This window comes from Momordica charantia (assembly GCF_013281855.1).
Source record: "Momordica charantia cultivar OHB3-1 chromosome 8 unlocalized genomic scaffold, Mcharantia_2.0 BLBB01000008.1, whole genome shotgun sequence".
Classification (NCBI taxonomy): domain Eukaryota; kingdom Viridiplantae; phylum Streptophyta; class Magnoliopsida; order Cucurbitales; family Cucurbitaceae; genus Momordica; species Momordica charantia.
Window position 1 is genome coordinate 28794252 of NW_028275166.1, and position 13729 is coordinate 28807980.

The following is a 13729-nucleotide window of genomic DNA, read 5'->3' on the forward strand; positions in this document are numbered from 1 at the left end:
CACTTCATAAATGATTCTACTAAACCACGTATTATCAAGACGAGTTCTTCTAATTGTATTACCAGAGAACTATGTTCTTTGAACTTAACTATTCGAAATACTTTCCGAAAGTATGTACATGAAGCAGTTTTCTCACCAAAAAGGACCATCAATTTCAATACACAAAAGTTTAAGCTGAAAAAAATAAAAATACAACATCAAGCATATTAACTGGGCAAACAAAGCCCCCAAAATTCACACACTAGGATTGAAAACCTGGCCTTATGTTAAAGTTGCACAATGAGCCTATCATCATCAGGGTCTCAAAATCGCATCATGTTGTATCAGAAGGGGATGAACAGGATGCATTGCATACAAAGTGGTTCCAAAACAGCTTCAGGTGGTCCTTAAGCATATCAGAGATCACATCAAACTCAGCTTCCTCTCTCTGCCCAAAAAAAAAAGATAACGAACGAAAACGAAATAAGCCAACTGCATTCAACTCGCACAAAAAAGTTGGTATATTCCAAAATTTTCTCTAGAAAGAAACGTCGAAATGCCAACATAGTCCCACGTTAATTAGAAGTGAAGTATACCCAGAGTATATAAGGAAATCAGAGCTTTCTTTGATGCCAGAAAAAACCCATGAACAGTATCATATAGTACTAGAAATATATAAAGGCCTATTGTGTTAACAAGAAATATTATAGCTATAATGCTTTTAGTGCAAAATGCAAGATGGGTAACACAAGTTTTTCAATGGTTTAACAATCGAACACAGGGCAACATGCTAAGAGGAAAAACAATATTCATGCAGTATTAAGGAAGTCGGTTAATCGAGTCAAATAGCTTAAAGAATGGAGGTATAGCTTAAAGAATGGAGGATGCATACAAGTAGTTCGGAAGTAAATTGTTTCAGCTTCAAAGTAATCTCTTTTGTCGCTTCTCCAACCGAAGTCTTGAAATCGTATCGGTCGGCATTTCTTAGTTTGAGCCTCATAAATGCATTTACATAAGACTTGGCAACAGTATGCCAAACTCCAACAACTCTGAATCTGTCCCCAGAGGATGCTTTTCCCAGAGGCCATCTTAAGCCCCCCTTCACATCTTGGTCTAAAACAGCAGAGTTTATAAGATATGCTATGCCTTCCATCTCATCAACCTTGAATACAAAATTTGAGGTCAGTCCCACTTGAGTAAACAAATCAAATTTCAAAAGGGAATAAAAATTTTTATTTTACAGAATTTTTAAGTTTGATTCCAGGTGCATGCTTCTTTTAGCTTCATTCTTCACAAAGGTTGAAACAATACCAAAGAATTCATATTCTTCAGCTTCAAAGTGAAGAAAAAATTACTGAAATTATGAAAACCGTTAAAAAAGGCAAATCAATTGTAAGGAAAGAGCTAATAAAAACACCAAAAACACCATTTGTTATAAAGAAAACCAATATGAAGTTTCATATATGCCTTTTGAATGTTTTGATTTATGGGGCTTACTGTCAGCTTTTCTGAAGTCTTCTTGGAGCATAGCATCAGCCTCATATCCATATTCTGTTTCAGGCACGAGATATCCGCCACCATATGGCGCACTTGGTTGAGTTCAACCTACAAAATAAATGAAATGTATGCTCAGAAAATGTGAAATAGAAACTTAGAGAAGCAAAAAATGTGGAAGAGCTAGCTGCTTTAATATTTTTGTTAATATAATAAATAATACCTTATAAAGTTCAAGATTATTCAACTCTGGCACAACAGTGCATTTACATGATATGGTCACGGATGGTCGCTCTGCATCCGACAACTGAAAAAAGAATGCAACATCAAATGATGAAGAGATCAAAACTGAGTAGAACCCCGGACCCTGGTTGAAAATGGTGGCAAGCATACATTATAAACTCATCTGGAAGGCAAAACAAGTACCTTCACATGATATATATCTTTCTCCTCTACAAACACTAGTCCAGTTAATGGAATAACTTTTTGTGTAATGTTTTCCATGTAAGTGTCAGAGATATTTGTATAAAAAGATCTCCTTAACTGTCTCAGTGTTGTTTCAGTAGGCGGCTCATTTCTATCAATTTCAGAGACCCTACATACAAGGATAATTACCATCTTTTAAACAAACGCAACATCTCTAACTTCTCATTGTCCAACAAGGTAAACAATTTTAGAAACAGATATAATGGGAACTTTTGTTAACTAACAAGGGATTGCTCACCCATGAAAAAGAACTTTTCCAACCCTAGCGACCAATCTTGGCTTCACATCTTCATCTTGATTCATTTCATTCTTCACATGTTCGACTGATGATAGTAAGTCAGGCAGTAGATTTTCTACAATAGATACCCATGGTTCTGTTACGATTTCTACTTCCTCTTCTCTATTTCCTATTATCAAGAACAACAAGTCAAATGTCTCCTTTGTTCTGTTTAGAAAAGTTAATTTCTCAATATAAAGTACCAACTACATACAGCAAGCTAAGAGAAACTCCATAACATTGTTCTATACCTTGAGATATATTAGTGTTCACCAAAGCTAGGGGTTTTTCACCCCTTTTATGCTCAATGGACGTCGCAGAAAACGGCTCAAGATGAACACAAGAGGGAAACTGGTTACCATTACCAGAACTACCAATGCTAAACCATTTAAGTACAGCCTGATGAGCATAGACTATCTTTCCACTCCTGTCCACTTCAGATTTAGATGGCTTCAAATCCGATTTTTGGGTGAATTTTGGCCTCAGATTCAATTTTCTGTTGAATTGAGGAACAAGTAACTCTGCAGTAGGAGAAGCCTTCTCCATATCCCTTGAATGACGTTTGTGTGGAGGTATATAGGCCATACAGCAAGATCTCAATGCACAATCAAAGTATCTGAGAACCAAGGAAATAGTGATTTAAAGTGGTTTTACAATGAGAAACTTCAGGTAATTGCCAAAAAACAAACTGTTGAGAATATACAAATACAATTAAATATACTAACTATACTCTATTAGTTTAACTTTTTGGGTGCTTGTAATGGTAGTTTAATAGAGTATCAAAACAAAAACAAATTAATATTCAAGCACAAACGAGAGTGTTAAGACTATAATAAAAGAATGAACATATTATAACCTATCCCCTCAAGCCTGACTTTGATTAAGCGGTAGTTTAATACAAACTAAGAAGCTTCTGAAACAGAGATAATAACACCTATGAACAAAATTCTACATTTCTAGATGATGGGTTAAACAAATTAGCTAAAAGAATATGGCTGATCTAAAAACCAAAAAAAGAAGTGGGATAAAAATTATTCACCAACCAGTTCAACCAACAAAGATGCAAAAAATAAGCAAAGAGAAAAAACCCAACAGAAAAAATATATTTTTCTTCAGTTAACTCATGAAACCTACAAGGCAGAGCAATCAATTTATACCAAAAAATGAGTGGGGAAACAGAGAATGGAAAATGAACTGATGACCCAGTATCAGTAAAAGAAAAAGGGAAACTGGGAACTGGCCTGCCTTCGCTAGCAAGGAGTTGGGAAAGGAAACTTCTTCGTTATAGAGGAAAAGGCTCAGAATCAGGCGGTTTGACTGGCGACGACCCTTTACGTCTTGGGGAAGAAGGAAGGAAATTGAATAAATGGCATTGATTGGATGACTAAAAAGAAAAAAAAAAAATCACTATATTCTCACCGATCTCAATTGAGATGGCATGAATTCCAGTGAAATTTCATTAATCATTTCGGTTTAAATTATTTGCCTCAGATTCATTTAATTCACCTAATTCCATGAATATTTTCATTAAATTTCATAGATTATTGCAAAGTTTCAATCAAGATAAATGCGATTTCTGTTTAAATTGCACTTAATCTTCACCTCGAGATTCAATTTGATACTAAGTAATTTTTATAAAGTGGAAGGGTATTTTTGTAATCACACTCCCACCAAAAGTTAAAAAGGGTTAGAAAAACATTAACAAAATGTGAGAGAGACATTTTTATAAGGTGCGTGTCAATTTCAAGCTTTAACTTTTTGGTATTTGCAAGAGGTAGCTAAATCTTTTCTCATATTTGCAAAAATAACTTCTACTTTTGAATTTTGCAAATATCGCAAATTATTTGAATTCGTGTATTCAGACTTTTTATTTTTTCAATTTTACCCTCTCTTTAGTTGATGTAGCCAGTATGACATAGACATCAAGGTATATAAGTTATAGCTTATACGTCTAATATAGATTACATCAAGGTATATAAATGGGAAATTGACTCAAATGACCTTCAAAAGTTTGTGGAATGCTCAAATGACCCACTTCTTTTAAATGTGTCCAAATGACCTACTGGAATATTTAATTAATTTTAAAATGTAGCAAAATTACAATACTACCCTTTTGTTCAGAAACCCAAACCATTTGCTTTACCTTTCCTCCTTCCTTGCCGTTTTCAACCCAAATTCATCTTCTCGATTTTTCTTCGCAGTCCCTTCGAATTTCTTCTTAATTTTTGTTTCTCTAGGCGATTGGCTTCGATTTTATGTGTGTTGAGGAGTTGAATGGTTGTTTATTTGCGTTGATTCAGTTTTTCGATGTTTAGATGAACGAATACATGTATAATATTGCATCAATTTAGGTTTTTTTCTGTTGATTTTGTTTTCTGGTGTTTCGTCCCTGTTTTTCTTCGATTTTTCGTTTATGTTGGAATTGAGGTCTGTGGCTGTGGGAGTTTCATTTGAAATGTTTGAAGTGGTGTGGTGGGAGGTTGAAGATGAAGAAGTATTTTCGATGAAGTGGGATGGACCTCGAGCGAGGTTGAAGAGATTTGAAACGTCGCTCAAGGTTTAGTAAGCCTCTGTCATTTTTCTCGGGTTCGACCTCGGGCGAGGTTGAGCCCGAGGTAATTAAAAGAGGCTGAATCGTGAGAAACCTCACTCGAGGTTGAGCCTCTTTCAATTACCTCGGGCTCAACCTCGCCCGAGATCGAACCCGAAAAAAATGACAAAGGCTTAGAAACCTCGAGGTTGCGTCAACTTTTTCTATCACCAACCGTTGACCTCGGGCGAGGTTTCGCCCGAGGTTCATCGTTTCTTATGAAACTCGGTCGGGAAACCATAGCAAACAAAACAGCAAAATTGCTTTTCAAATGTAGTCCAATCTTAAGAAAAAATCAAACACAGCAAAATTAAAGGCAACCAGTTGTGAATTAAATGATTCCCGGGCGGGAATTAATATGACTCCGGCCAAGGGTCGCACATTTAAAAAGGGTGAGTCATTTGAGCATTCCATAAACTTTTGAAGGTTATTTGAGTCAATTTCCCTATATAAATTATAGCTTATATACCTAGTATGGAGTACATCAAGATATTTAAGTTATAGATAATATACCAAGTATGAAGTACTGCAAGGTATATTAATTCTAGCTGATATACCTAATAAAAAGTATAACAAGGTACGTTATAACTGATATACCTATTACGTAGTATATCAAGGTATATAAGTTATATATGGTATATCAGCTATAATTGATGTACTGCATACTAAGTATATCCGCTACAACTTATGTATTTTGATGTGTCAGCTATGAATAAGATTTTATATGTCAATGTCAATGAAAATGTTGAGGTCTCAATTTCATCGAAACACTAATTAAAATATTGATGAAATGTTGGTTGTGATTAATTTTTTTAAAATATTATAAAAATAAAAAATTATTAAAAAATATTTAAATTTACATATAAGCATTTCATCCTTTTTAAATAGGTTTAAAATGATTAATATTAATATTATGCCTATATTAGTGATATTTTGTTTATTTTTCATATTTTATCGATTTTTTTGCAATACTATGTAATTTTCGATTTATCCCTCATGTCGATGTCGAACCTATGAATACATGGAAAAATCAATGGAAATGTCAACACGTCTATAATTGATGTGCCTTGAAGGTATATCAGCTATAATTGAAATGCCTTGATGTATTGTATACTAGGTATACGTTTTATGACTGATACACATTAATGTACTTCATACTACATATATTAGCTATAAAATAGATACACATCGATGTACTGCATACTGGGTATATCGACTCTAACTAATATACCTTAATATGCTCTATATTAGGTATAAATTTTGATATACCTAATATCATTTCCATTTCTTTCTCTTGCTCTTCATAGACAAACTTGGGATTTGCCATTCCAGGTAAGATTGGTTCAGGATCATGGGATCATCATAGTTTAGAAGCTCCAGCTCCGTATCAAGATCACGAACGATTATGATAATATATTTATGCAAGATATATTAGGGCTCGTCGTGCACTTGTATGGTCTAGAGAAGCTTACTAAAAAAGGTCATTGAATTTTGAGTAAACTTCAAGAATCAATATACTGAGAGACCAAGTAAGATATACATTATAATTGATGTACTTTATATTATACCGTATATCATCGATTAACTAACATACCGTAATGTTCTTCCTAATAACCATTTTTATATACAGCTTATTATAGATATTATATTTCACTAGCACAAATCTGAAAAATTACAGCAAATTATCACAAATTTTGGGCTTAAATGGGCGGCCCAAATACCTTCATACATGGCAGCTGGAAATTTTGGGCAAAAAGAGTTCATCAAAGAATAATTATTTACACAAAATAAAATTTAATAAACTAGAATCAACCCAATAAGCATATTACGTAACATTATAAAACTCAAGGGTAAGAGTTTTAATTCATAACTGAAAAAGGCCTTGTAACTTAAAATCTACCAAACAAGATTTATTTCTCCTCACGATGATGAATAAAACTTGTTCTCAAAGCCAATAGGAACATAACGGGTACTTTTCTTTTAAGGTCAAAAGTTCGATCCCCATTTCTCCCAAGAATCCAAATATTCGTGTTACCATATGATAATAAATTCAAATAAAAACAAACTTGTGCAGTTGTTGCAGGCCTGTTCGTCCTCACAAAGAATCAATCCAAAGATCCATCTCAGAAATCCAATCATCCCACACCTCCCTCTTGTTGCAGCCCTGTTGATGATGATCATCCTCCAATGCTTTGAACTCCATTTGCAAATTCCCCAGACTGCCCATGCTATTACTTTGTTGTTCTACAATAATGGGCAAATTCTGATTCTGATTTTGAACCAAAATCATCTCTTGGCTGTTTTCTCCATTAATATTTTGGTCATGGTCTGCAGCACACGTCTTTCCTTTTGCCCTTGATTTGCTGCTCTCTTCTTGAGGATGCTCCCAATTTTGTGGTTTCCCAAAAAAGGCTTCTTCTTTTGTGGGGTTTGCCTGCTGGTCCTCAACTCCTCCTAATTGCCCATTCAGCTTCTTGCTCAAATGGCAATTCCAATAGTTCTTTATATCATTTGCTGTTCTTCCTGGTAATCTTCCAGCAATTACTGACCACCTAGTACACACCAAAAATGTCTTCCTTTTGTTGTTAATCTAACTAATTTTTGTTTCGAAACTCGCGTTTATATTCACATTTTTCTATATGTATACATTGTACGTGGATTTATCGACTATATGAACCTAAGGGTTTGATATTGACATGGGGGTAACAAGGGTTTATAATACAAGTAGATTAATCCTCTTATTATGAATTAATTTTAAGATAAAATTCTATGAAGATTGATATGGTATTAGAGACCAAAAGCTCAAACGAGCACGTGGTCCAAAAATGAGATTCGGCCCCCGATTGGTGAATTCAAAAGAAACACTATTTGAGTGGCATGTTAAGATCCCACATTGAATAGATAACAGACGATTTATAGTATAAATATGCTATTATACCCTCATAATCAATTAGTTTTGAGATTGAACTCTAAAAATATTAATAGAGATCAGTAATCTGGCCTGACAGCCAAAGGTTTTTTTTTTTCAAAGATGGTTACATCAGAAAAGTGAACGACGCACCACATACAAAAGCTACAAAAACGATCATTATACTTGGCCAATAAAACAAATTGCCTTGTTAAAATAAGTACTGAACAAATTTTAGTCCACTAAACACTTTATCCTAAGTCACAACGTTTTCAATCATATTTTATATGCTATGTTTGAGATGTTATCATTCGATTTCAAAGTTGAGTAAACATATTTTGCTTTCAACCAAATAAATATATTTTGAAAAAGTTTGCATAGAGACATCTTAATTTTCTTGTTTGTTTATTATTAGTTTTTTTTTAACAATTAGTGGTATTACTTTTTTATTCTTTTACTTATTGATTTTACTATTAAATTAAAAATATTTCGTGCATTTGCTTTGGTAGCATTCTAATTATATAAAACTAGGCTTGTTGTACAAGAGATCATCCGGAAAACCAAAGGTTGGGTTGAGTTATACAATTGTTTAGATTGGATTGGTTTTCAAATAAATGAAAACTTTTAAGGTTGAATTAGTTCAAGGTTCCACCTAAAATAAATTTGGGTTGAATCGAACCAACTGAATTTTATTATTAATTTTCAATTTTTTTAAATTCGCCATAAAATTATACATGCCTTTGCATATATATATATAGATATTTCAATTTTTTTAAACTCACCATAAAATTATACATGCCTTTGCAAATATATATATATAAAAACATGGATATTTCAATTTTAATTTCAATAATTATTTATGCATTATTTATTCTCCAACAACTTTTAAAAGCAATTTTTAAGTTTTTGGTGGGTAATTTTTCACCAGGTAGATAAACATCGACTTACGATTTCGATTTAGTGTTAGAAAATATCTAAATAAACATTTAAGAATATTAGCATTTACTTTCTTATTTTATACAGTATTTTGAATGAGTTACTCGAATAACCCGAACCAATCTAATCCAATTATTCATCGTTGGATTGTATTGGATTCATTATTAATAAAGGTTATTTAAATTGAATAAATTAACTCGAACAATTAGGATAGGTCTAGAAAGTAATTTCGAGAAGAAGTAAATATATATAAGACTTGCCTGTTGCCCAAGAGACTGTGGAGGCTGAAAATGAGGTCTACTTCCTCTGGTGTGAAGCTTCCTCTCTTGATATTTGGACGAAGATAATTCAACCATCTCAGTCTGCAACTCTTTCTGCATCTGTTTAAACCTTTTCAAATCAACCAAAATCCCACTCAGTTCTTTGCAAAATCAAAACCACATCCAAATACATACTTTTTCTTTCATTTCTTTTTTAATTTTTAAGACGTTTATAAAAGATTTACGTTTTCTATTTTTGTAAATTATGCTTGCTTCCTCGTCAATTTTATTTGATACCTTTGTCATCTCGCTTGAACACACACGTTTAGAACTTTAGCCAAATTTTATAAACAAAAGCTATATTGTTTGAACTTTGAAAATATTTTTAAAAAGTAGATAACAAAATAAATAAACATAAACATGAGTAGAAATTAGTGGTTATAAATTTAATTTTACAAAACACAAAAAATCAAAACAAATGTGTCTTGTTTTAGTTTCTCTACTTTTAAATTTGGGGATGTAAATATAGTCTTATTATCGATGAATTGTGGAAGATATGTTAGCTAGGTACATAAATAAAATCAATATCTTAATTGGAGCAGAGCATTTCGGATAAAATCTAAAAGTAAAACCATGCAGACACTATTAGGTAAAAAGTTGGCAATATCATACCGTTATAGAAATACTCTTATTTATTTTAACCTCTAAATTTTTAGGTAAAAATCTATTTTAATTACTATTGTAATTACCAAGTATAGCTTTGACACCTAAACTATTACTATGGACATCTAACATGACTATTTACTATGTTAAGCTTCTATTAAATAATTTATACGAGTTAATAGTAGGACTAAAATGAATTTTAATTTTCACGAAAATTAAATTAACTAAAATTGAATCTTTAAAAGTAAAGACTAAAATAAAACAATTAGGAGATGAAAATAGAACCCCTAAACCTAGCAACAAAATCAACAAGTGCTCGAGATACCACTCAAACCTAACTAAAATTTACTATGTACAAAAATAGTCTTATCCAGCTAAGAATAAGACATATTAATTTCACCACTTATTTAAGTTAATTTCTATATTAAATTTGATTCACTCATTTAAGATTATTATAAAATAAAATAAAAATAATATGATGAAATAACATACTTATTTTGGTGTTAATAACGTCCATGCTAAATCAATAGTTCATGCAGGACGATGGTAAGATATTATTATTTAGCCCTTATTTCGTTATTAGTTTTCTATTTCTTTTAGGTGTTCTAAAGCCTTTCTATCTCTAAGGAAAAAAAAGGTAAATTTTGTGATATATTTTTTAAGGAGCAGTACTTTTAAACTAGAGATGCCAAATTATAAATGGAGATGAACTTGAAAACCAAAACTATTTATTTAAGAAAAAATATTACCTATTTTGAATAGAGTAATATGACACTTATTTATCGAAATTAATTACTTATTAATATTTTTTCAAAGTAACTTATACACTAAAATATAATTTTTTTAGTTTATTGTTTTTTTTTTCTCACGAATCAGAGAAATGAATCTAAAAATCAATCTGAATGAAATTGATTCCTAATGAACCCTTTGAATTGATTATTATTTTTACATTCAGTGAATCAAATTTAATTTTGAAGTTCCAATTCCATTAAACTAAATTCTAAAAGTAGTGATATATATATATATATATTTATTTATTTATGAAAAGTAATTTGGGACTATCCAGAGGTGTGTTTAAGCAGTGACATTAATATACTCTATTAGTTGGTTGCTCATGAATAACTATTTGTTTTAGTTTTGGGAAGATCACGTTTAGGATTTCAGAAATTTGACACAAAGTAGCCATTTGTTTCTTTAAGAATAGATAGATGTCTAGAATCTCATATGTCCGGAATTTTAGATGTTCAGAATTTCAAATAACCACGTTTGTTTTTAGGAAAATTTATAAGGATATCTGAGAATATTTTTTATAACCACATTTGTTTTGCAGGGTTTATTTGTGAGAATATTGTAAATTTATGTAATATTCCAAAAATGTCCTCACCGGTCGTCATATAATTTATATATTAAATTTAATATTATTTGAATTCATATAAAAATCGTACTTTTATTAATTTAGTATTATATTTTTATGTCAATTTTTGTTTATGTTTGATGACTATTGATCAAAGAGTAAACTAAACGAAAGATTGCATCCTAGATTTGAATTAAAAATAAATTAAGATATTATACAATTGACTAATGTTTATTTTATATCTAAATGTAGCATATAAATAAAATTATATTTAGACATTTATCAATGAATTAGTGTATACATTTATTTTTAAAATAAGATAAAATAAATAAGAAATAAATATTATTGATGAAAAAATATTATAGAAGAAAAACGATGAGGGACAAAAGTCAAAAGAAGATGTCCTCAACGCGGGAATCTTAGAAACTCATGTTACACAAGGGCATCTAAAATACTCAGATGCCTCCCATATAGGCATCCTAAGATGCCCGGGCATCTAAGAGTGCCCGAAAATCCTACATTCCTATCAAACAAACACGAATATCTAGATGACCATCCCATGAAACAAACCGCCCCAAAGAGATAATAACAGTTTAAATGAACTCAACTTAAATATAGCTCAACCGATGGATTAAGACGTTAGTTCTAAATCTGAAAATTCACGCATTTTTTTGAATGGTAATACCAAAAAAAAAGAATCATTGGCAAGAAAAATCAATTTAAAATGTGTTCCATCTATCCACTCCATCGAATTTTTTGGCCTAGCTCATCCATCTGAACATTTAAATACCGATGTTAACGACAAAGCCTTGTTAGAATCATCAAAAATCCAAAAACTATTTGAACTGTTAAGAGTTATACGACATTTGAGCTGAAATACCAAACTTATAATTAATTTGAAGGGATGATTCTTTTATCCTTTTTCTTACCAACTTTGTAAAACTGTTCCGCTATCTAAAACGATGCCGTTTTCAGTGCTAGGCAGTATTATTTTTGGCACAGATGTTCAGAACTTCTGGTCCAAATAGAGCTGAATCAAAGACAGAAGAAACACAGCCACAGAGCTCCCAAAATCTCACACAAGGCAAAACCCATAAGACAGCAAGTGTTTGAAGAAATGCCTAAAATAGACAATGCAATTTATAACACACACCACATGCAGCATTTAAAGCCCCAACAGCTATGTGACACACATGCATCATTGCATTTTGTCTCTTGCAAGGACCATCTGTCCTTCTTGTGAATTCAATTTCATTTATGAACTCATCCCATATTTTGCCTCTATATCTCTCTTTGTTGAAAGAGATGTTAGTCGACCCGGGTCATTAGGTTGGATCAATCGGGCTTGTTCGGCTGTCACTAACTCAATTATTTAGGTTGTAAATTTGTCGAATTCTGATGATGATGGACATTGACTAATCAATTAGTGTTTCTATTTTTTTTACCTAAGAGGACGTACAAGTGTGGGAGAAATACTCTTCTATCTCGAAATTTATTCTTCAAGTCGAAAATTTGAGTTTTTGTTAGTGAAGAAGCTAGCTAGTCCTATGGAAAATTTGAAATCTTTAGTCAATGACATGAAAAAACAATGTATTCTTAAATATCACATTAAAAATTAAACTTGTATATAATCAATTTTACTAAGATAGGTTATGTTTACAAATTTACAAATTCTTAAATTTGCAAACTAGCTCTATGGGTGAGTTCATTAATATGATAGTTTTGTAATTCCTTCAAAGAAAAGTTAGTGTAATAATAATAAAATTAAATAGTAGTTCAACCTCATACGTTTTATGTTATGAAAAACATTATATTACAAGAATTTGAACCAATTAGGGTTTTGGGCCAAGAGTGTGAAAAAAAAAGGACAAAAACCCCTCAAGTGATATGAAATGAGGAGTAGCTACATACCCATAAAACAATAAATCGAGTTCATAATCCGAACCAAATCTAAACATCGAGATTAAACCGATCGAGTTTCTCGCATCCTCGAGTCTCGAACCCTTCTTAACAGGGCAAACGCCAAGTAATTTTAGTAGGGTTGGAGATCATAGAATAGCACAACACAAGTTTTCTAAATAAAAAAAAAGCATATGATCATAGAAAAGCAAAATAGAAACTTACCAGCCAACTGAGGAACTCGATGCCATTTCCCTTCTCCATATTGCTCAATGCATTTCTTGAGTAAGTAATCTTCTTCTTCAGTCCAAGCAACGCCTCCCATTTCTCTTCTCTCTTCTTTTTTTCTTCTCTTTTTGGTTATGTGTTTCTGTTCTTTTGGTTAAGGCTGAAAGCAATATAAGGCCAATAAAGAGAGTTATTATGGCGAAGAAAGAATGCAAAATGGTCCATATTTCCTAGACACTCGGGCCATGTGGATGTTTTTGATGAGGCAGTATGAGTATAGCTTTGTGCTCAGTCATTTTCAAGTAAGCAAACAAATACCAAGCCTTTTTAACCTTTTTTTTTCCTCCAAAGTAATTAGTTCTTATTTCATGTCTATAGATATATGTGTATATATATATTTTTTCTTTTAACAGTAGTTCTGATCATAGGTTAATACCCTTGTGTCTTCATGAAAGCTATAGTTTCCTTGCCCAAATGGTTTAGGAATTAATGCATAAGAATGTTCCTACAATATTTTTGGCCTATAATTTTGGGCATCCTCACAAAATGTGGAAGAGGGCACTCAAATTGGTATGTTGAGACATCTACAATAGAGAATCAAGAGAGTGAGATCAATTGTTCTCTCCATATTAATTAGGTGGATTTACCACTTTTT

At 31.9% G+C, this 13729-nt stretch overlaps 2 protein-coding genes across 5 annotated transcripts; both read right to left on the minus strand.

Moving 5' to 3' along the window:
- Positions 1 to 31: 31 nt before the first annotated feature.
- On the minus strand, positions 32 to 3638 carry LOC111014191 (uncharacterized). 4 transcript variants are annotated; one of them, XM_022288839.2, is made up of 8 exons: positions 3482 to 3638; positions 2488 to 2852; positions 2198 to 2366; positions 1900 to 2068; positions 1697 to 1780; positions 1477 to 1584; positions 872 to 1141; positions 32 to 427 (listed from the first exon to the last, which is right to left on the minus strand). In XM_022288839.2, the coding sequence occupies exons 2-8, from the start codon at positions 2819 to 2821 to the stop codon at positions 314 to 316; spliced, it is 1248 nt and encodes a 415-aa protein (XP_022144531.1). In that variant the 5' UTR covers positions 2822 to 2852; positions 3482 to 3638; the 3' UTR covers positions 32 to 313. The 4 variants fall into 4 exon arrangements, with proteins under 4 accessions (XP_022144531.1, XP_022144530.1, XP_022144532.1 ...); XM_022288838.2 differs by having other exon boundaries at positions 3478 to 3637; XM_022288840.2 differs by having other exon boundaries at positions 3394 to 3637.
- A 3007-nt stretch (positions 3639 to 6645) lies between these two features.
- On the minus strand, positions 6646 to 13321 carry LOC111014133 (transcription factor MYB1). The gene is made up of 3 exons (XM_022288759.2): positions 13072 to 13321; positions 8931 to 9060; positions 6646 to 7378 (listed from the first exon to the last, which is right to left on the minus strand). The coding sequence occupies exons 1-3, from the start codon at positions 13169 to 13171 to the stop codon at positions 6922 to 6924; spliced, it is 687 nt and encodes a 228-aa protein (XP_022144451.1). The 5' UTR covers positions 13172 to 13321; the 3' UTR covers positions 6646 to 6921.
- Between the last annotated feature and the right edge of the window lie 408 nt (positions 13322 to 13729).

What these genes read in the sequence shown, in the direction of transcription:
- LOC111014133 (XM_022288759.2), bottom strand. Translation starts at nt 13,171, where the DNA reads ATGGGAGGCGTTGCTTGGACTGAAGAAGAAGATTACTTACTCAAGAAA. An exon ending in TCGAGTTCCTCAGTTGGCTG is followed by an intron (nt 9,061 to 13,071) that starts GTAAGTTTCTAT and finishes TGATTTGAAAAG; the next exon opens with GTTTAAACAGATGCAGAAAG. An exon ending in CACAGTCTCTTGGGCAACAG is followed by an intron (nt 7,379 to 8,930) that starts GCAAGTCTTATA and finishes GGTGTGTACTAG; the next exon opens with GTGGTCAGTAATTGCTGGAA.
- LOC111014191 (XM_022288839.2), bottom strand. Translation starts at nt 2,821, where the DNA reads ATGGCCTATATACCTCCACACAAACGTCATTCAAGGGATATGGAGAAG. An exon ending in GAACACTAATATATCTCAAG is followed by an intron (nt 2,367 to 2,487) that starts GTATAGAACAAT and finishes TCTTGATAATAG; the next exon opens with GAAATAGAGAAGAGGAAGTA. An exon ending in AGACTTCAGAAAAGCTGACA is followed by an intron (nt 1,142 to 1,476) that starts GTAAGCCCCATA and finishes TTTGTATTCAAG; the next exon opens with GTTGATGAGATGGAAGGCAT.